At 44.8% G+C, this 23,584-nt stretch overlaps 1 protein-coding gene across 4 annotated transcripts in view; it reads left to right on the top strand.

Moving 5' to 3' along the window:
• Positions 1-23,584, top strand: part of LOC139046793 (trichohyalin-like) — a 44,143-nt gene that overhangs the window by 5,309 nt on the left and 15,250 nt on the right. For 2 of the 4 annotated variants that reach the window (XM_070520693.1, XM_070520695.1), the window contains exons 2-13: positions 6,111-6,174; positions 9,853-10,017; positions 10,993-11,276; positions 13,636-13,735; positions 15,074-15,088; positions 15,764-15,825; positions 16,524-16,573; positions 17,195-17,234; positions 19,344-19,388; positions 20,071-20,123; positions 20,730-20,757; positions 21,517-21,618. In XM_070520693.1, coding sequence (XP_070376794.1) covers positions 6,166-6,174; positions 9,853-10,017; positions 10,993-11,276; positions 13,636-13,735; positions 15,074-15,088; positions 15,764-15,825; positions 16,524-16,573; positions 17,195-17,234; positions 19,344-19,388; positions 20,071-20,123; positions 20,730-20,757; positions 21,517-21,618 — 953 coding nt within the window. In that variant the 5' untranslated portion in view covers positions 6,111-6,165. The remainder of the gene's footprint in view (positions 1-6,110; positions 6,175-9,852; positions 10,018-10,992; positions 11,277-13,635; positions 13,736-15,073; positions 15,089-15,763; positions 15,826-16,523; positions 16,574-17,194; positions 17,235-19,343; positions 19,389-20,070; positions 20,124-20,729; positions 20,758-21,516; positions 21,619-23,584) is intronic. The other 2 variants (XM_070520694.1, XM_070520696.1) reach the window with 2 other exon arrangements.

Genomic DNA, 23,584 nt, shown 5'->3' on the forward strand with positions numbered 1-23,584 from the left:
TATGAGGCTTGAAAATTTTTCATAGGAGACTGCACAGCGTGGTCCACTGTTAAATGGCACACAAACTAATGTGCGGCTCGCACTTTTTTGTGCTCCAGAAGCAAATGCCGGTTGAAGCTATGTATAGCACTGCACATATATGTACAAAGGTGCAGCGCCACCAACCTCAAACCATCCGCTACACATAGCGGGGCGATCGTACACTTGCCAAAAGGAAAAAAAATGCTCACCTGCTTTACATTCATGTGGTCCCTTTACGGCAGATTGCACCGCACATCTCACATATAAATTCATTTTGACGACTCATTAACTTCGCCGATACACGGCGAAGTTAATGCAATCGCCGTGTATCGTGTAAGTTAATGTTAATCGCCGCGCATGCAGCGACGTGCACTGTCCCATGAACGATGTACCTGTCCACACAATGTCTGAAGACATCAGGTGCTTCTTACGAAGTACTATGCCCCAGCGCCTGCTCGATAGTCTATATTGAGAGACAGCGCAAAAATGCGCGCGTGCAGTCCAGCCTACGAACGATCGAACCACATCGTCATTTGTTGACAGTATACAAATATACGACAGAACGGCGACATGCCCGAATTACGCTGTACCATGAATCCTCTTTCATTTCTTTTACCGTTTTTGCCGAAAGATGCCACAGCGGGCTTTGCGTGTCTCGGCGATATATAGGCCTGAACACAGCTAAGTTTTACCGGCAGACTTGATTTGTTTAAGATTGTTCATTTCTTTAGTTGTTTGGATAGACTTACTCTTAGTTTATTTATCCTTTCCATATTAACTTCAAGAAGTACACTGGAAGGTACCCGCACAAGGACACAAAAATGAATCACTCGGAGGTTAATACTATTATGTTTGTGTGTACATAAAAGGGGACACAAAAGAAAGGAAGAAAGAACGTTAAGTTTTCAACTGCCAGGGAGATTCAGAATACTACAAAAGATCGCTGATGTACTACAGAACGTTAAACGCGATGTTCACTGCAAGTACTCGTCGTCTATCAATAATACGGATTTTCCGCGAACGTGTGCACTTGATGAGCTGAAAGAAAGTTTCTGCCTGCCGCGGGAGGTCAACAGCACAGAGTAGTTCGCAGGTTGTTTTAGAGATGTTTCGGACTGCTCATTAATAATTATTGATAACCGGCACTTGTTGCTGCAGGTTCTATATAATAATTTTTTATCTAGGTTACAGTTGACTTTTCTAAAGCTGCTCATTTGGAGCACGTTTCGAGTTAAATGTTCGACAAAAGATAGACTCGTCGGGAACGGGATTCTTTTTTTTTTTTCATCTGGACATCCCCCTGCTATTTTCAATTTAGGTTTATCGAATTCAGTTCTCATTGGGCATTTCTGCATCTCTGAATTGCACGGCATGTTGTCGTAGTTTATATTCTATAACTCTAAGAGCTAAAAAAAAAAATTTTATGAGGTAATTGTAGAACAAACGCTTTATACTGCTCCTTTTTTTTCCAAAAACAGTAAGAAAATGGATGCACTTTTTCTTTCACATGATTTTGTAAGCTTATCTAATAATAAGTTAAAATTTTCAAAGCTGCAATATCATTCACGAAGTATAACGGTGTTTTTGTATACGGTGAGCATTTCTAAAATTCTTCAAAGCTTAATACATTTGCGACTGCACATTGCGGTGGTATACGCACCGCCGTGGCTTAGTGCTGCTAAGCACAAGGTTGGGAGTTCGAATCCCGGATGTGGCGGCCACATTTTGAAGAGGTTGTAATGCAAAAAAACCCTCATGCATGTGCAATCGGGAACAAAACTCTGGGGATCAGAGGTACCGCTATTTTTTTTTTCGCAACCTAGGCATAAAGGTTGAGAGCAAGTGGTACTGCCTACGTGCGCCTGTTTGACTAGCATCGTGCGTTAAGAAAATTCTACATCGCACGGATGTGCTTATAATTTTTTTTCTTTCTTGCTGATGTCGTGGTCTCTAGACTTTTGCTCTCGACTGTACTTATGTAATTGTCTGCAGCAGACATATTTGTTTATTTCTGCATAGCATAACAAAAAAAAAACATAACCTATTCTTGCTACGATACCACCTAAATATTCTGATGGGTATCCTGTGGGCAGCGGCCAGTGACTAATATTCCAATCAATAATGTATTTAACAGAAATAATCTCTCTAGTAGTTTCATCCTTAACTTCGTAATTTCCTTTGCCAGAAACATGGACTAATTACGGTTAACAAACAGCAGTATTTGCGCTTCTCGTATTCTGGAATACCATACCACTCAGAATTTGACAATCTTCATCTTTACAGGTATTTAGAAAAGAGCTTGTCTCGTTCATTTTAGATGCTCGTTAACTTTCCCAAAGATTCTAAGTGCATTGTTTCCATTATTAGAATTTTAATTTTTTTGTTGTAATTGTTATCATTTATTACATTTCTAATAAGTTTTAAATGATTACTATAAGTTCGCCCTTTATTTAAATTTGTATGTTTGATAGTCTGTATTTTTTGTTGCTTTTAAAAACAAATTAAATTATGGCGCTTCAGGTGCCAAAACAACTTTCTCATTATGAGGCACGCCGTAGTGGAGGACTCCGGTAATTTCGACCACCTGGGGTTCTTTAACGTGCACCTAAATCCAAGTACACGGGTGTTTTCGCCCCCATCGAAATGCGGCCGCCGTGGCCGGGATTCGATCCCGCGACCTCGTGCTCAGAAGCCCAACATGAATAGCCACTGAGCAACCACAGCGGTTCTTGTTGCTTTTGTTGTCATACCTTTAACCTTATGAATTGCGTTCACGAATATTAGATCCGCCTGCAGTCATGAGTTGTGTGAGCGTTCCTCCTGCATACTCTGATATGCAAGAACATCCATTCGAATATATTAACTGATGCTGATCCGTCCTCCCCGTCGCATAACTTTGCCAACCAGGTTATTGCACGTCGAACTGCGCTTGCGGGTCGAAGCGCCGCAGAGAGCCAGGAGGCGCTGACCGGCTCTGCTTTCGCGACGCTTTGCCAATTCGTGCGTGGTTTTCTACGCGACGCAGACTGGCAAGAATGGTAGCGTATGTGCACGTAATTCGAAGATTACTGCTGACAGCACTGTAGCGGACGAAGATAGCACTGTACGCGCAGCATTATTCCGGAAGCACGGTTTCGCTGTATAGGAATGAATTTGTACGTTTCTAATATTCTGTCTTTAAAGCGGTGAGACAATGGCATAGGGACGTGAGTGCAGCTGTAGAGAAATACCTATCTGATGTAGGACAATTCTTTTGCTAACTTCTGAGAACGCTACGTTATTTTACTGTTCCTTTATTTTTGTTTTGTTTTTGTTGTTTTCAAAAGTTATCCTTTAACATTATTTTAGTCTCTTATTATTACTATTTTTACACTCGTGTAATCAGCCTTCCAACACCATTAAAACCTTGGCCAATCCCCCATAGTAGGTATGAGCCATATTTAGACGCGGGCCTAACATGGCCGATGACTATGACTACGGGTTGCCAGGCCGACGCAGTTGATAGCGAAAGACGCCTACTTTCAGCCAAAACTCGTTTCTGTTGCTATCGAAATACCCTACGAGTTTCTGTTGCGAACTGCACATGCTGGGATCTGTCGTGCCTCGTACCTCGCACAACGTTGCACGCAATTTACAGGGACGTGCAAGAGAGAAACACGAGTGAACACAGCGCGACGTGGCGGGATGTTGAAAGCAGGGCGGGTGCTACAGGAACGGGGCCGGCGCCAGAAACAGCGTTCACCTTAATGAGGGCAGCCCACCGCCATAATGGCTCGAGGCGCGGTTTTCGGGCACGTATTCCCAATCGATGCGGGCGCTTCGTTTCGTCAGGCCTTCATCTCTCGCTGTCCGTATTCTTTTGTTTTCCTGACTTCGAAGCAATTCATCTCACCAAGCGAAGAATTTTTTTTAGTAGCGATTCTTCCGCGCAATCGTGATATAATTTAGTTTCGACAGAGAACGAAAAATGAGAGATGAAGGGGCGGGAAAACGGTGTAGCTAGCAGTTCGGTTTTTTCCAAACATCGACGTGACACGCGAGAGGTCTGGGCCGTTCAGGCGAGGCGCTTGTTCCGAGAATTTGAGCAGTGCACGTGCGAGTCACGTATGTGGTGCCCTGGGCCCTTTTAAGGATCTTGTCAGCTGTGGGAGGCGGGCCTGAATATCCCGCAAGGACATTGGAACGTTCGATTTCGCTTCAAAAATGACACCGTTAGGCTATCAGCGAACTGCGGTGGGTATAGGCAACGTCACATCGATCCAAGTGTGTTGGTGGGCTAGTAGTTCAAACGTGGTAAATCCACAGCGAACAAGGACAAACTGAAAATGTCCAAGGTGCACCTTCACAAGCACAGGCAGGTGTACTTTCTACTTTCGTCCTGCCGTTGTGCATTGTAGGTTTGACATCATAAGGTTCCATGCTATGTATACTACGGGGAAATCTGGCGCCAATGTCTACGTCCGCCGCCATTGGGCCAGTTGAACTAGCATAGCGATAATGTATTTTACGCACATTTGGCTACTTCATCCTCCTGGTTAGGAACCACCTTCTGGACTATTGTTGTAAATATTCTGAAGCTCATTTACAACCATAAATTTGGTGTGTGGAAAGAATTAGTCTCATTTAAGATACGAACATTTCCCGCTCGATGGCCCACTTTCGTAGCACAAGAAACAAATATAGTTTCTTTATAGCAGCAGCTCACGGCAATATATACAAGACCTATTTAAATACAGTCAGTAGTGCATGCACACAAAAAAACTCAGTGCCCTTCCACTCTGTGAAGAAGGATAACCGGCCAAGCTGTGTATGTGGGCACCTTAATGGCGAACTGCGCCTCCGCCGTGGGTCGGCCCGGCATTACACTTCGGGATTTTGTGTCTACACAAGGACACGATCCTGGGGGAAGTAGCCCTTAACAGCTTCGCTGCAAAAATGCCCAGGCTTGGCCACACGCATACACAAAAGTCTCGTCACGTATTTAAGCGCGGTAAATCGCGGAATGATATTAATTACTTACGATTGTAAAGCAACCAACTGGTCTAAAGAGATGCTGTCTAGTTAACACGCAACGCAACTGAAACACGCATAAATATCGACCGAAGCTTCCTTATGGGGTATTATCGTGATGCGAAGCATTCCTTCTTTGGCCGAGGCATGTTTGCAGTCCAAGAGCAGCAGCAGTTGTGGAGAATGGCGAACGGGGCCCGGGTAGATATAGCCTTCTGTTGCTGCCCTTCTCCTTCTCCGATTGTCTAACCAATGAAAGCGGGCCATATACTCCTCTAGCGCGCGAAAGGGGCGGAGTTTCGGACTTAGTACCGATGACGTGGCCTTCGAGCCTAGAGGAACCAGGACCCACAAATTATCGTGTGGTCGCGTGAATCACCCTAAATGAACCCTTGCTACATAGATAATACAAACTGGCTACTTTAAAACTCCTAAGTTGCCTCATCACTTCACTCACCCTACAAAACCGATATCCCGTCCTTATTACGAGATTATGAGTTTTATTTCATATTTCATTAATTAACTGCTGTATATATCCTCAAATTTCCAGATATTATAGAAATTATAGTAGGTCTAATTTAATATTGTAACATTATATTGCCGGATTTATAAGAGGAAATTTGATTCTTATAGGTGGACCTAATAACTGAAAATGACTTTGCGTCACCTTGTTGAGAGCTTCCTATTTAATGCTTCGCAGTAAAACAATAGAACGAGCCGCCATGCGCTTTGTCCCCTCATTTGTGCTCACGAACGGGTAGAAAGATCCATGTACCCATGGTGGATTCTACTAATGTTAGGGTAGATTTTTAGGAGTAACATGACTGGAAAAGGTCACGAACGAACCAGTAATACCGCTTAGCACTAAACAGACAAGCCATATACGTGAACAACATAAGAAAAATGGAATGGTGATGCTGGCACTGAACCCGTAGAACCCGCGACCTTGTACTCAGCAGCGGAGCACCACCGCCTTAGCCACTGGGTCGGGAAGTAACAACAGATGTTTCACTGCAGCGTAGTTGAAATCCTACCTTCACCACTCTTGTTAAACTTGTTGTTTATGACGTTTTCTACAGGTTATCGAGGACGGCTTCTGTGAAGACGTGAACCTTCAAGCATGAGGACTTATTCATGACACATGTGAGTTTGAATATCCACGCACTCCTTGTCTGCTACCGTTGCCCACTAGTTGTATATATACTTGTTATAACGGTTATAGCATTGCAATTACGGCATACTTCAGGCTGACGCACTATGCCGGTGACACCTCTGACGTACGTATAGACGTCAATAACAGCGATGGTGGCCACATTTTTCCACGCTGTGGCGAACTAATATGCTTGGAACTACTACTGCAGAAATCTATGCGATGTCTTCGAGTGGCTTCCGCAGGACAGCGTTGTTGAAGGTACTTTTGATCGTTTTCTTTCCTTTTTTTTCACATAATGATTTAGAAAGCGTTATATTCACCACTTCAGCTTCACAAGATGCCGCCAAGAGCGTTGTTCCCGTCTACGTACCACCTGGTAAAACTTGTGGTAATACCGGTGTCACACGTGTACTACTGATAGCGACCGCGGCTGATCCAGGTCGGATTTCTTGATCACGATCAACAATGGCCGCTGCTACACGGTCCAACGATCCGGATCGAGTTATTATCGTCTACTGATCGTCTGCGACTCCGAGAACTGCACAATGCCTTGGTTACATATGCGGATTTGCAAAATATGGTTAAATTTGGAGAATATATCAATTTTACAGATTAGTATTGATGTTAAAAGCTTTTCAAATGCTTTTTTAGCTGCCTTCATTTGTTGTTTTTAGCATTTTCAATATACTGCGCTACAGGGCGTATACTTCAGTTTGCACTCGGACATCAAGAAACATGATAGCGATTCATGGATCGCGATCCGACGGTGACCGTGCAGCCGCACACAGATCCGGATCGACCTTAATCCTGATCGGCTCCGATCGCGATCAGAAGTGAACGTGTGACGCCGGTATAACACGCATACTAGGAGTCAAATCTTTCTAGCATCGCCGCCACGTCACAAGCCCTACTCGTTAACACAAATTTATGGTACGCAAATTCTTCTCCTATCCTTCGCTAAGCAACTTCGGTGCGCTAAAAGAGGCGCGACGTCACGCCTTTACGAAGCAAGTAAGTATACTTCCGCTTAAAATACTGATTATTTCATGCTTCCTCTATGTTAAAATGCATATATTGCATTCAATTTCATTTTAGTTGGTGTCCTACGCAAGTGTTATGCGCTGTACGTTTTTCGTGCTTCCTCGCGTCTATAAGTGGCCGCCTGCGAGACGAGCATTCAACAATGAATGTAATTATGTGGCCTTTAAAGCATCGAATTATACTATAGGCAGCAACGTCTCCTCCAAAGTATCCTAGCGTTGTTCGACGCCAGAGATCTCGGAGGCTTATACCTGATGAAGCAAGCCGCACTCGCTACACTAGAAGTCACTGTGGCACTACGCGTCAGAAGGCACAGCAGAAAAGCACTCAAGCCGCTCATAACCGTTACCGCAGTACCTTCTTTTTAATGTGATTAGCATTCTCATGATACTTCCCGCACTTTCTGATCTATCTATCTATCTATCTATCTATCTATCTATCTATCTATCTATCTATCTATCTATCTATCTATCTATCTATCTATCTATCTATCTATCTATCTATCTATCTATCTATCTATCTATCTATCTATGTGCCGCTCTTCAATGAGCATCTTCGACGCTAACTCAGGATGTACTGCTCTTCGGTATGATGGTATGGTACGAAAAACGTTATTCAGATTTTTCAAATCGCGCTAGTTTCCTAGCCCGAAGCGGGTCGTTCCCACGTCTGGACCGAACACAACGTGAGCAGAAGGTGAGCCAGAGTTAAAGCCCTGCTCGAGAAAGCCAGGGAAAGAGTAGAAGAAAATTTTACACACTGCCCAGAAAGAATCTTCCGAAGAGGAGATGATGGCTAGACTGGTCGAAAAGTACCTGGCGGTGGAGAGTGATCAGTGAGCGCCGCCCCCTCCCCCCTTCTACAACCGAGTACGGCCGGTCGGAAAATCCCACTCGGGACTATTCGGCGACGAAATAAAACACCTTTTAAAATTTGCCCGGTGCTGGGAGGAATCGAACCCGCGCCATATATATCATGTCTCAGTATGTTTTCACATGCACGCTGGGACTTTGTGGCGGCGTCTCTTTATGGTGCCGCGCGTCCAGAGGGAAGCGCAAGAGAGGAGTCCGGCTGCAGTACGCGCCTCATACATGACGCGTTTCGGCAGTGGCAATGTAGGGCGTAGCTACATTTCGCAATGCTCACAGCATTACTCTCGACCATCGTGGCTGGGGTACTGCCAGATCTCTCTCTTTTTCAGTTCTCTTTTTTTTTTGCTTGTGATGGTATTTATTTTCTAGTTATTATTTGCATGCGCTTTCGTGACAGTCGCTTTTCTTTTACATCTCATTTACATTTAGGTGATATATTTTACGTGCTTGCTGCGTTACTATTGCCCCCTGTGAAAATGTGCGAATTTTTTTGGTGTGCTACCATAATGTTTCTTATAATAACTTAGAGGGGAAAATGGTGCTGCCTTGCTGTTATAAGCATAGAAATACCGAGTTGTCGTGGCTTCGGACCGCCATCCTTATCGGAGTGCCAAGAGACCGTGAGGCCGCGTTTGACTAGTAGCGTTCCGTCTGTCACGATGGTTGTTTTTATTAAAAAGGACGCGTGAAATGCAACTTTTTCTTTATTATTATTATTATTATTATTATTATTATTATTATTATTATTATTATTATTATTATTATTATTATTATTATTATTATTATTATTATTATTATTATTATTATTATTATTATTATTATTATTCAAAATCATATTTTTTATAACAACTCGTGATGGGCTGTGCAATTATGGGAAACTTGAACAGTACAGCCGGCCACTGAAGTTGGAAGAAAAACTGCAAGATGTGCGCTCGCTATGTGTCAGTTTCAATCACGTGTTTTTTCCTGTCTTTCACTTACTCGCATTAAATCTGAGTGAACAATAACGAAATTTGTATTAACGGCAAACAAAGAATTTACACAATGATTTAATTTGAAGAAAGCATTATTCGCGCGGGAATTGCTACATCTTAAGCCAAGCCGCGTTCGACGACCGACTCTCACACCCACATCCCGGCATTCCCATTGTGCCAAAGCACCCGTTAGTAAGCTCGCTTATAGACGGTGGCGCCAAGTTCTTCTTTCTGGGTAGCATTATGAGAAACACAGACCATGTGCTCGTGGTGTGCCCTGAGTATGCGCGCGAAAGACGAACAATGGCAGCTACCTTGAGGCATTTATACAATAGACCACTGTCGGAGGACCGCTTGCTAGGCGCATGGCCACAAAGTTGGAAGACGATAGAGACAATGCGTGTACTTTCACGTTTCTTAGGCGACACGGGCCTGGACTCGCACTTGTGATAACATTTACGCAATGTGTCCTTCACCGCGTTCCTCCCATTATCATCCCCCATTGTGACCCTTTTTCTTCTCCTTCCCTTACGTGGAGCAGCAGGCCAGATGCTCCATTTTCCGGCTGACCTCTCTACATTTTCCAATAATTAAACTACTTATTCTTCTTCGGAGGGCACTACAAGCTTTACTGCTGGAGCTACAACTAGCAGCCGCAAGTTTAATGCTCGTCGCGCTACCTTCTTCGTCGTTGCCCCGGTCTCTGTTTCCGGAGCAGGCTCTATGTTTTGAAACGGGCAACTGTACCGCCAAGCGACAATGCACCGCGCCTTGACCGCAGAAGGCGTCCGAGGCTGCGCCACAGGGGCCGCATGGCGGTGTCGGTACTGCTGGGCGCACGGGGAGCCCCGTGGAGCCCGTCAGCCTGCCCATCAGGGACGACTACGAACGCCGGCTGCGGCTAGCCATGGAGCGACGTCGCGAGTACAACGACTTCCTCACGAGGGTAAGGCATGCACCAGTGTCTCGGTGCATTGTGTTGCGCGGCTGGTAGAGTGAAACAAATAAATTTGTTTCGCTCCGCAGAAATATATTCTTGCGAGAAAATTGGGTGTTATGGTAAAAAAATGACGATCCCGAATTATGAGAAGGCAATGCTGAACGAAAAATTCAGTGCTCTTCCACTCTGTGAAGAGGGATGACCAGCGAAGCTGTGAATACGGGCCCGTTAATGGCGAACTGTACCTCCGCCGCGGGTCGGTGCGGCATTGCACTATCTTCCGGATTGGCCCACTTACGGGGAGTGCCTAACGCCTCCTTCACCTCCGCCGCGGGTCGGCCCGACATTGTACTATCTTCAGTATCCGCCCACGTATGAAAAAATGTTGGTCTATGTCCACGGAGACGAGATCCGCCAGATCCTAGCCATAAACAGCTTCGCTGAAATATAATGACAAATTCTCGCAGTAACTACTGGAGCTTTGAGGTACCACGTACAATTAACACGCCACAGTCGTTCCCTTTGTTGCACGTAGAATTATTTAGAAATGCTTTGATATCAAGTGAAGATTGTTTAATCCGTGCTTAAATACACATTAGTTCGGGAATAGCTGACAATAGAAGGTCCCTAAGTAAAATCTGTCAGGAAGACTTCCCGACAGTTCCTAACGCGTACACAAAGAGGGAGCAACATAATAATTCCTGCATGCTCATGCTTCTCGTGAGAATTATTTTCTATTTAGGAATGTGTATTTTTTTTCAAGGGTATAGCTATTCTAAGGTAGTTGTCATATGTTTCAACCACATAAAATATATTTAGTTGCTATCGAATCATCTTACCTTTGTTTTGTACGACAAAGTTTTCTTAATCTATCTTCCCAATTTTATTGCAATACCATTTACTTTTCTCGCGGAAACAAAAACGTGCACGAAGAGTGATTGGTCTGTAAAACATTGTGTTCGATGTGTTCTATTTTTCAAGAAAGAGGCCGAGGAGGAAGCTAAACGGCTCAGAAGACGTAAACACTGCAGGCGAGCGACGTCGCAGCTGGAACACCTCAGGCCAACGGCGGCACAAAACGAGTCCACGCAGACACTGCCTACAGAACAGAGTGACCACCGCACCAGCGCTGCTTCCAGAGGGCAGTCGAGAGCAGACGACATGGTCAACGCCGACGGTCACAACGCGGCATCTATTCTACCAGCCATCGACGGGCAATCGTCGGCCGCAGGCGCCAAAAACGACAAAGAGGGACGACGTTCACGGTTGGTCACAAATACAGAAATGTTCGCATTGTTGCTTCGAACGTTTCTTTGGAACGTCGTGGTGGTGTTCTGACTGTTGCGTTCTTCTGCTCTTCTTTGTAAAAGAGCTATATGCAAATGTAAGTCCTGCTCAAGAGCCGAGAAGTGGCCGGTGCCGTATTTGTGCGCCAACACCAACTATCAGGTCAATAAAGAAGGCTCAGTACATGAGAGGTCCTTGTGCAAAGCTGGAGGCTCTCTCCACATGTAATCAGCTCTCTTTCAACAGGTACACAGCCATGCGTCTCCAAAAACAAGGGTAGTCCCCAGCGTAATCCATCTCTACTTAGGAGACTTGGGGTCAACGCAAGCTTCGCAGAGGACGTACTATAAGTGGCCCGACTAGGAGGCTCGCTCGCCCGTGCAAATATTTGTTTCAAATGTTTTTTGTCGAAGATCGGACACTCTAGCTTCGTTTACATGAACTTGACGGGAGCGCGTAGAATCAGAAGTCGACTTAATCCGTCCCGACCTGACCGCGTTAACATGCATCTTACCAAGTGGGTTAGGAGAGTCAAGCCACCCTTTACAGGCGCGTTGACCGAACTCCTTGACTCTCAGTCGACACGACCCGCTAGCGTGTACTCGGCGACCGGTTTTCGGCCCGACAAGCCGACTCGACGTGACGTTTTCACGTGAAGCGTTGAGGAGGCTAGCGTTGTAGCCAGAGCAACTGAGGTTTTGGGTCTCTTCGATTGGTCATCCCGGAATGCGCAGAACTGCCCAAAGCCAAAGTTGGTGTACGCAGCACCTCAGGTCAGTTCCGGGCAGATCGGAGAGACCACGTATATGATTCCCAGAGAAGTTCCTCACACATCCCTGTGTTTCATAAAGCCGGTACGCTGACTGTTAGCGACTATACGAAATATCTCCCAGCTGTCTGTATACAATGAAACACTTTCATCTGTCAGATCACATATTGTAGATCGAAAAAGCTTAGGTAACCTCATGGGCTCGTGTGCAGAGCGTCGTATTTGTTGGTGCTCTTTGATTGTATCCGGTGTATTTTGGTGCTTTTTGCAATTTAATTTTGTTTGTCATGTGCCGATCGAGAAGCAGCCGGTGCCACTTATAGGCTCCTAACTGTCCTGCTAGTTATCTTAATAAAAACGTAGCCTTAATTGATGACGACGCCTCAGTAATGTGCCGCTTAATGACAATTTCCTGCTCCCTTGTTGCTTTCCCAGAGTCATCTACGCAACTCACTAAACCATCGCCTATCGTTGTCCGCAATGATAGCCGGTGTCAGCTTGACTCATGCAGCTAAATCTGGCCGTCGGTCGCATGGTAGAGCTTAAATTGCTCGCCAATTGTTTCCAAAGTGTTACATTGCGAACAAATTCGCGAACTTGGGCCCTGAAACTGGAAAGTGAGTGAGTGAGTGAGTGAGTGAGTGAGTGAGTGAGTGAGTGAGTGAGTGAGTGAGTGAGTGAGTGAGTGAGTGAGTGAGTGAGTGAGTGAGTGAGTGAGGGAGTGAGTGAGTGAGTGAGTGAGTGAGTGAGTGAGTGAGTGAGTGAGTGAGTGAGTGAGTGAGTGAGTGAGTGAGTGAGTGAGTGAGTGAGTGAGTGAGTGAGTGAGTGAGTGAGTGAGTGAGTGAGTGAGTGAGTGAGTGAGTGAGTGAGTGAGTGAGTGAGTGAGTGAGTGAGTGAGTGAGTGAGTGAGTGAGTGAGTGAGTGAGTGAGTGAACGAGCGAGTGAGTGAACGAATGAACAAGTAAGTGAGCCATGGTGAGCCATCAGTGTGAAAAACAGGGTTTGCTTTGAGCGTCAAAAAACAGAGAAGAAACAAAATGCAGGCATGCTAATCACACAGTCACACAATCACACAAACTTGTGTGTGAAAGTGATGGGTGCATTGCTTTGTATCATGTCACGTGCGAGCCATCAGCGAAATAGTGCGTTGTAAAAAAGTAAGAAATCACGTTATCAGTAATTCTGGACCACGAAGCAACTAGAAAATTAAGCTGACGATGATTGAATGGCATGCACTTTGGTCACGACAGACTCTTGCAAGTGATCGGTTACCCTTCATTCACTCTTGGCTAAACAAATACTTTCTACAAGACATCACTTATCCGAAAGCATTGAAAAAAACCTACCTATGGGACGCATTGCACACAGTTTACCGAAGCTAAAGTTGACCTTTATTGTTTCTACTATTTGATCATGGCAGACGCTAGCAAAAGATTGATGGACCTTATTCATTCTTCGGTGCCCCAATTTTTTTTTTTTTCAAAACGTTACATTTCCGAGGCCATTGAAGAAACGCAGTAACACAGCGCGCGGTTAAGCGAAGCTAACGCGCAGCCCCGTTCACGCAGGCTGTGCAACGGCACGAAAAACGGCGAGCTGGCTGTGGTGGCCACGCTGAAAGAAGAAACCGCCAAGCTCAAGGAGGAAAGGGAAGAGTTCGCCAAACTAGTAAGCTTGGGTTCACACTCTGTTGCGCATGCCCATTTGCTTTCTTGCTTTTCTGGAAGCACGCCCGGCACGTGTTCGCATGCTCGAAGGCTGTTGTTCTTGAAAATACCGAGTGGCATCTGTTACCGAGACGTTCACTTGGGGAGAAAACTTTTTGCGAAACACAGATTCTGAGAATAGAAAAATAAGTTTTCTAACAAAATTATATTATGGCATTTTACGTGAAAAAAAGACACGATCCAATTATGAAGCACGCCGTAGCAGAGCACTCGTAACCTTTGGACCACCTGGGGTTTCTTTAACGTGCAAAATACACGAGTGTTTTCGCATTTCGCCCCCATATATATGCGGCCGCCGTGGCCGGTATGTGATCCTGCGACCTCGCGCTTAGCAGCCCAGCACCATAGCCACTAAGCAATCACGGCGGGTAAGAATAAGTTTGCTAACGGTGCAAACTTACCACCTTCAGTTTAGAACTGCAGCCTAAGCATCAGTGCGCAAACACCGTACTTCAACCGTCAGTGAACCGGCTGCACGCCCAGGACGCGAAGTAATATATATTTTATCGTGCAAGCCGTGGTCCAAAATCTTTTGTCCTCAACTTCTCAACATTCCTACAGAGTAAGCTGTTGATATCATTCGCGCTTTGATTTCATACACGCGTGTATTAATTGTTGTTCGGCACCGACCTTTAAAGCACGGTTTGTCCATGATGAATCGAAAAACGTCACCGTCTGATGAAAGACTGTAGAAAACAAGTTATTTGCGCATTCTCTCGATACGAAGATTAGCCACTAGGCCCAAACGAAATCACGCTCATAGAAAGCACTTCCATTTTTTGGCAATAGGCGCATGCTACATTGTCCACTTATTGTTTTATGAAGCAGGCAGTAAGCTGCCATCGACACTCGCCTACTATTAAAAATGCGTTAAGCGTTCCTTCGCGCTTTATAGGTTCCAGACATTTGATGTGAGCTTATATTCGCCTGTAAAATGCGTCGCGGGAACATTTTCGCTGAGCAGTGTCCCAAGATTTTTACTGAATGCACTCCACTTTTGTGCTTCATTTTTATACGTTTAACCGTTTCTGTCGTAAAAAAAAAACACAAAACCTTACCTATTCTTCACATTTGTACATTTATTTGCGTTCACGCCCTTGTCATATATAGAGAGAGGCATGTAACTAACGATGTCCAGATTACAGCTAAATAATAATTGAAGATTTATGCAACTGCAATTATTCACACCAGTAGGATGTGTTCGGTTCTTTCTATTGGAAGCAGCACCCATGTTCACACGTTTGAGTTCTCGCGTTCGGTCCCTTTTCTTGTTTTGCAGGTGAGTAGTTTGAAGGTGAGTCACCTGGCACGACGCACTCGGACTCCTTTGCGCACGGTCCACCACACCTGGAGATAGTCGGCACTGCACCTCATCACTACGTCACGTCACTACACCATCACTGTATCATTTGGAAAATCCTTGCACCCCACTACCTCACTTGTATTGTAGCAGTCACCTTCGTCGTTATGTTCAAGCAGTATATTTTCGAAAGTTGCATTTCCTTCCGGCAACTTAAGAAAATTGAGCTGACAGCACAGTATGGGGAACACCTATTGCTCCTGTTTCGCAGTTTTGATTGTAAGGAAAAGGAAGTCAAGCTTGCGAAATAACAATATAATTGAGACTATACGAGTTGCCAACGTTGCGAGATAAGCCTACAATTTGTCGACACGATTTCGCGTATCAAGTGCACATGCTCAAAGCAGTGGCGCAGCACAGGCCATCTGTGTTGTTTTGTTCGTTTACGAGAATTCTCTTTTGGCACCATTAGTTCAACTAGTATGAGTCAAGCTGCCCGTGCACGTATGAAATGTCGTTCTCCAAATACAACAAAAAAGACCGTTATACGTATCCACACAGTTGAAGGGATTACTGAAATTCGCGTGCTTGTAATCACTTGGTGAGATTTTAAAGCCGTGCACGTCGACAAGCGCGCAAAGGAAGTCGTATGCTTGTCTCCTGCCTCAGGAAGTGATGTCCGAAGTCCAGAAACCTGCCACCAGAGCGGCGTTGACTGCCTGCATATCAAGGTACGGCGTAAATGCGTTCATCCTTATGTGCAGGCTCCTGGCGACTGCGCTGCTGACATGTACGAATGAACAGAAACTATACAAAACCTACGCAGACGAAACAATTATGTAGCGTCCCTGTTCATCGTGTATTATGTCAACAGTTCGGTCGACAGTAAATAACGGAGTACAACCAAGTTAAATGCTAGCCTCGTTTCGTAGAGCCGTAGCCTGCTTTCAATATGCATACGCGTAATCCGTAATTATGACAGTACAGGCATACTCATCGTCTCTCGAGCATGCAACTTTTGTAAAAGGTATCGATCCTGTATTGCTTGTGACAAGGCCTACTGCCTACACGTTTCTAAGATTGTGTAGCACGACCGCCGCTCCGATCCTCAGGCAATCCTGAAGTAGTTCTCCCGATGATTTGGATGATGTAAAATTCAAAGAGGTTCCAGTGTGCTATACCAAGACAGGTTTGATCATATGGCGCTTCGACTTGGAAACTTTCTGAAAGATAATGTCAATGCTTACTGCCGCAAGCTCTGGTACCTTGCTGATGGTATTACAGACACATTTGCGCAGCCTTGACGGATTATTCATCTTTTACAGAATGCCAACTTCTCTACAGTGCTAACAGAGAACGTTGCATGCAGCCAACCAAACGTCGCAAACGCCTAGTCATGCCAAGGCTGCTCTTTATTTCCTGTTTTTAGGAGCAGAGGACAATCACCTGGTCACGCAGACACTGAAGCTGGAAATCATGGTATGAAACATACTAAGCACAGCATCGTAATGATTTTCTAGCCAATGAATTTCCCGAATTTCGGCGTTACTTCAGCACATGCCAACATATCGGTGGTCTTGAAGACAAACCTTAGTAACGACAAACGTGACTAGAGGAGTTGTCCGCCCCTAGTTGATAGATCTTCAAAGCATTGCGACTGCCCATTACTTCGATAGAGAAAAGAATCTGCGGGTGATGTACCCTATTTTTGCATGCTTGTCCATATTACAGCTGTACAAAATTGTCCAACATGCTTAAATTACTGCATCAAGATACAAAGGCGAGCATCTTGGTGAGCGGTTTGTTATGAACAAAGAAGGCCGTCCACAGTCTTGAAGAAGTACACACCGTGCCCTGCGATGCTTTCAGCACCCTTCCTCAATTTCAGTTACGAGTACCCATATTGTTCAGTCCGTAAAATAACATTAGACATTGGAAAATGCCTAATGTGCGTGAACTCGTGACTGCAGCTGGTTACGATTAAATAAGCAGTGCTAAACGCTTTATAGAAACGTTGAACACGAAACGTGTCCGTGCGTGAAGGCGTTGCATATAACCTTGCTTCTTCTTTATCTCTTTCCCTCCCGTACATATCTGCAGTGCCCGCTCAGTGGGAAAGAAGTCAGAGTTTGGACAGGGGGTAAGATCAATCATCATGCATGTCTTCTTCAAACAGTGTTAACAAGACAAAGATGCGTTAATTAGGTTTCTGATGAAATTCATGTTCGCCATTTTTTGTTCACAGCCAGGAGAGCTTCTAGCGATTACGCGCGAACCTTCCCCCGAATTATTTTCAGATAGTAGACGCTCAGTTCCGATTCGTTGCTAGGCAAAGTTGAAATTAGTTTCTCGTGCCTGCAATGGAAGAATCAAAGGGGTACCTACGTGATTACGTGTCGGTTTTTCTTATGGGCGTTAACTTCTCTAACCAAAATAGATTAATGACCAGTGTCCTGGTACTGGACACTGACGGACCGTAAGACCACCAGCAGGTTGTATACACGCGCATATTCCTTTAAGAAACATATTTGAAAGGGAATGTCGAGTGCAGATTGGTTTGTAAATTACACTCCTTAACTACAAAGGAAAAGTCGCTGCTGTAATTAGTGGGTGCTTGGTTTTCCAGAAGGTATACAAAAGCAGAAGGCTTCATGGTGGTCACCTCGCATATAGCAGTAGCAGCGACGCCACGTTATTTAGCAGCATCTGCTTAGACCACGCTCAGTATTCTTTTACCGGTAAAGCAGGACCACACTATCATTCCGGAAAGCTGTACACTCAACCTAGCGCCTTTCGAGAGTTGTTTTGCGCATAACCAAAAAAAAATATTAAATATAAAAATACCACAAAATTCGTGACATCACCGATAAAGCAGTTAAGATTCAAATTTTAAGGGAGGCATCTCTTTCCGCCCACAGAAATGGAAACATTGTTTTCGAAAATTATTAGCCAGTCCGAGCTCATTTACCATTGTATTGTTAACGTGGAGGCGCTGTCTTGGTGCTCTCGTGACTACTATAATGAAGGGTTTCCGCAATGGTTGCCTACCAGGAATTAGCTATTCCAAGCTAACCAAAGAGATATCACGGTCTAAAGTTGCTGTTTATAAGCCCCTTTAAAGGAAAACACTTAAGTCACTGACTATGGTGCGGCATTGTCTAGACTCCCGGAGTTAGTACTCACTCGCTGTGCATTCCAGCAAATTCAGTTCCAGCGTCCCATTTCCACTGACAAAAAAATGGTAGGTTTGTCTACACAAGCTCTGACTCGCCGGATGAAGTCGAGAAGTGTACACTGTGCCAGCCGCCTTGCTATTTTCAAACCAAGAAAATATTATTGATATCGCACACGTTCGGAGGTGAATGGTAATGGTGGCCAGTTTCCTGCGCGACCGAAATCGGTCGTGTGCAATGGGTACAGCTCCATCAGCTCCACCAGCTCTACCAGTGACCAGCCAACGGACTACTGGCCGTTCGTGTGTTCACGCGCTTCACTGCTCTTGCATTCCAACAGCGAACTCGGACACGTACGTGCAGCTCACTAAGCTGTAACTCACTGGGTTATGTACTGTTCCAAGCACAACGTCTGATTATAAGCTCCGGGCCCTTTGGCAGACATTAAAACGATGGAAACGACAGCGAAATCTACACATACGAGCTATTACCGTGGCTTGCGTGTTCTTGCGTGAGTTTGTTATCTTCCACTCACCGCACGAAGCAAAAATTCGTCATATACGAACGGTTGCGCACTACAGGGCTACACTGATGGCTAATAATAGATGCGCAGTGAAGACGAGGACGAAGGCGAGCGGCACAACATAAGCGCTGACTCGTGGGTAATAAACCACAAGTCGGGAACCAATACCAACTTGCCCAATTTAATGTCCTCTTCAGTGTTTCGCTGGTTAATTTTTGCTAAGTGGCATTTAATACGTTTTGTTAAAGGCTGCGTAGCACAGGAAAATAATCGGTTCTAACAAAAACAAAGACGAAGAACCCACAACAAAGTGAATGTAACGATATAGAAAGGTTACACAAAACATTCTATGCAATGAATGCGCGCGGTGTAATGGCGGGGTGTATTTGGTGTAACAGTAAATATCATCTTCTTCTTGGCATAATTATGCTCACATCCGCGTTGTTGAAAACAAGTGGTCGCCTATATCTACCAGCAGCTCAAATACAAACACCACGTAACTATTTTTTCTGGTTTGCATAAGCATAATTTTAATTCTAATTACCCTTTTCAGGTTAAAGGGTGCTTCGCAACCGAAAGATTCCGCTCTACAAATAAGGTATGAAGCTCTCACCCACGCGTTCTTTATTGTCTCTTTTTTCCCTTGTTGCTTTGCTGCACGACAAAGTATGACGTTTGTTCAGTTGATAAGAATACGTTGATTATTATCGAAAACCTGCGTTAGCTGTCACCTAGGCTTCAGCGCCATCATAATAACTGGCGCGAAAGAACCACGATGGGCTGCAGCATAAGGAGAAGGAGGACGAAAAATAAAGAAGTATTGACGCGTTATCTGTACAAACTTAACAGCGTTGACCCTGTGCGAACCTTTTAGACATCGGTCACACTGAGTGAAAATGCAAAATATGAAAAATTAGGTGTTACTAACTAAGCATTTGAGTGATGTATCTCTGCCCGCAATAGCTCATCTTTCCGACCACAGATGATATAAAAGATCCATTAAAAAAATTAATAAACTACGCTTTGTTTAGACATGCCAAACAAAACCGGTACGATATGACAATATAAATGAGAAGATTGCTGTCATCGTCGGGACAGGTCCCAGAGATCTCCAGTTGCAAGTATACCTTGCGTCAGCCGATTGCTTCCTATGCGTGGTGGTGTTCAGTAAAGTTTGTCGATGTATTGTTGAGCTGTCCTGCAGGTGTGGAAATAAACAGAAGTCGCGCAACTGGAAATATAGACACATTGCAACTGAAACGCGTTGGTCTCGTTTACAGGAAAGGCGGATCGCAGCCAACGCAGCTGGACACCGGGGCTGCGTCCCTGACAGGTTGGAATCCTTCAATCTCACATGCCTTGCTGCGATTTCGTTCTTGTGGTCTTAAATAGAGTGCTTTTTACAAACAAGTGGTAAAAATAAAATATTACCTGCCTGAGTGTGGGTTTTAAATCAGCAGCTACATCAAGATATCTACCGCGTTTCTGCGTCATGTATGCCCTCCCATTTCGAATACCAATATGAAATTCACCATCACGCAATGGCTAACTTGACGGCAGATGTTTCTCTCCGGTTTCGGTTCCTCTCAGCGGAAGAGCTTTGAACTGAGATTTCCTCACAGCACCGAGTGTTACTGGGAGCGCCCTGGGTGTCGCTGGGTGAACCTACAAACGTTTGCGCGGCGCAAAGTAGTGTCCGCCGTCAAATATGTGGCAATCAACCGAGACGTCACGCTCTGTGGTCGCCATTTTCAAACGCACTGTTGCGAAAGCATAGGCGCGATGTCTTTTTGCTTGCAAGCGAAACTCTTATGGGGCTACTGCCTTCCTGATGCACACTTTGTATAAACAATAGAAAACTTAGTAGCTGTATAACCAATCAATCAATCAATCAATAACTGCGAAGACTCACCAACTCTCCGGTTCTCTCTTCATGTAGCGGTGTCGGAGACACGTGCTGGTGGGAGGTAAGTATTTATTTATTTATTTATTTATTTATTTATTTATTTATTTATTTATTTATTTATTTATTTATTTATTTATTTATTTTGCAATAAACCGCCTTAAGTGGAATGGTAAATGGCAAAGTAGAACCAAACCGGACTATGCCACCGTTACTATATAGCAGTATCAAAAAGTGCACGCAACCGGAGATATCATCAAGTATAATAAGCGATTGCACGTTATAGCGGCTGTTGACCCTACAGCTATACACATACAAGCACCAAGTCCAAGATGGCTTTTAAAAATGCGAGCGCTGAAAGAAACGGGCTGAAAGCAGTGCCGCACTCACAACTGCTCATACTGCGCGGATGAATCAAGCATTTCTTTCTAAAAAAGAAAAGATTCAGGTGTGCAATAAGAACGTACCAGTAATGTCCTGGAAGTAGCTAAAATGTTCGTAAATAAAGAAATTAAGCCTCCTAAAAGTGTGTTTCAATAAACCCAAGCGCGTGTTGCAAGGAAGCACTCAGTCAGAGGAGCGTCAGCCCAGGTACGAGTAGTAGCTAGGACTCCCTCAAAATAGCAGACCCCCCTTTTCAACGGTGGTGGCAGCCGCTGGGACGAACCAACTCCTAACACTCTGTTACCTGACATTGCTCACAAAGGGGTGTTTGAGAAAACGCCTACGATTCATTGTTGCTACTCCTAATTGTATCATTTGCAGGACTGTTTAAATTTTCTCTACCTCTCTCCCTCTCTCTCTCTTCGTGCTGCCTTGTCAGCGAGCGAGCAATCACGAAGCAGGAGGCCTACCTGAAAGAGCTCGAGGCTCAAATAAAGGAGAAACAAGAGCGGATGCTGCAGGAGAAGTTGGAAGAAGCCAGGTGGGAAGGGAGGCGTGACCTCGCATGCGTGCCAATCCGCGAGATTGTAACGCCGCGAAGCTAACTCAATAAAGCAGCTAAGAGAGGTGTATCTATCGCACGTAACATTCGGAGCGGTATGACCGTAGACACTTTCTAAAAAATGCATCCGGCAAATATCACAATTCTAGTCCTTGAGTTAGAATTCGCCAAAAGATGGAACTAATTATCGAAAACTCGCTCGTTAACTTCTTAATCAAGTACTTTATGGCACACACTGCAATTTGCGAATGGTAGCCGGTGAGCTTGCAAGGCGTATCCACTCGAAATTAATTCTCAGGATGACACCAGTTTCGACAGATTCATTCCCAAAGCTGGCGACGAACTACATTGGCGGTCCAGTTACGTTTGTGCTCCAATGCATAAAACGACGGTTTCCTTAAAAAGCTACAGAAATTCTGAGAACCGTCCACTAATACGTAAGCATTGTTTGGCTCGGCTGTGTCTTCGTTTTTGCTTAATTTTGCTTACATGCTTTTCCAAGCTTATGCACGTCTATTCACGGCCTTTCCGGTGGCAAAGAGTGCTTAGGCTTTAATAGATTGTCAGATTTCTCGCCGCATCTAGCCCCTTCAATGCATTAGTACCGATTGAGCCGGAACGCCGACCTACGTGAGGGGAGAGTGCATCGCCGTGCTACCATGTCACCCTCGCTGTCGCTCTCGCAAGCCTGTGTTATGCGCGCGTTCCACGTGCACGCAAGCTATTGCCTGCGTCCTGACTGCGCCTCGGTAAGGCCCAATGAAAACGCACCAAGCGTCTCAACGCGCTCGCTTGCCCGCAAGGTGTGCGTAACTCGAAGGACGCTCGGCAGCGTTCGATTGGACATTGGGCCACCCAAAAATCTCAAGTTGGCCAACACCTCAATTTCAAGTTGGCCCACACCCAAATTTCCGTTGGCCCACCCCCAGATTGTAACTTGGCCCACGTTCAAATTTCAATTTGACCCGCCCTTAAATCTTAAGTTGGCCCATCCCCAAATTTTAAGTTGGCCCACCGCGCAATTTAACTTGGCCCACCCACATCAAGTTCGGCCACTTGTAAATTTCAAGTTGATCCACCCCCAGATTTCATTTCGCCCACCCGTACTACAAGTATAAGCTTCCCCATGCATCTTCTAAATAGCCTAATGTATTTATATGGATATGCTCTTTCTATTTTACTTTATTGATTTAAATTGTTCCTTATCGCTTAAAAGCTAACAATCATGTACATTTACACCATCATAACGATTAAATACCTTTGCAAATTACGCATTTTTGTGCAGATATGATTCATATTAGACGTTTCGCGTGACAGGGCTGGGGAGCTCGCCAAATAATGCTTACGCATGAAAAGTAAGCGGAACAACAGTGCATTTTTACCGCGAGTTTGACGGCGCATATCTCGCAACCAGTGCTATTCCTAGATTTGGTTCCTAGTCGATATGCCTTGCAAGCTCACCGGCTACAATTCGTAAGCTGCGATATGTACCGTAAAGGAATTTGTAAAAAATGTAATAAGTGAAATTTGATACTTGTAATCGATTACGCATTTTGATTTCTCGTTAAGATTCCACCTCATTGAGTATCCCAGTTCAAGAAATTGAATAGGGCTACCCGCCACAAGCAATTTTCTAAAAAATCTGTAGGATCTAAAAAAGAACCCCCCCCCCCCCCCCCCCAATGCTGCACTTCTACTGTTTCATAGCATACACTGCATAAAAGGTTAAAATGGGGATACTAAGACCATAAACTGGAGAACCAGATAAAATATACCAAAGAATTTGATATGAGTTACTATATTACTTTTTGGTCAGCGCTGTCTGGAAAACATTGACGCTTCAAAAGCTTACCCCCTTCCCATGGTGCTCTAGTCCTCGGCGATTACTCACTTCCATGCAGTGAGACGTTTTCGTTCACCTAAATGCATAGCAGAATGCAACAAA

Source organism: Dermacentor albipictus, chromosome 6 (assembly GCF_038994185.2).
Source record: "Dermacentor albipictus isolate Rhodes 1998 colony chromosome 6, USDA_Dalb.pri_finalv2, whole genome shotgun sequence".
In the NCBI taxonomy this organism is placed as follows: Eukaryota; Metazoa; Arthropoda; class Arachnida; order Ixodida; family Ixodidae; genus Dermacentor; species Dermacentor albipictus.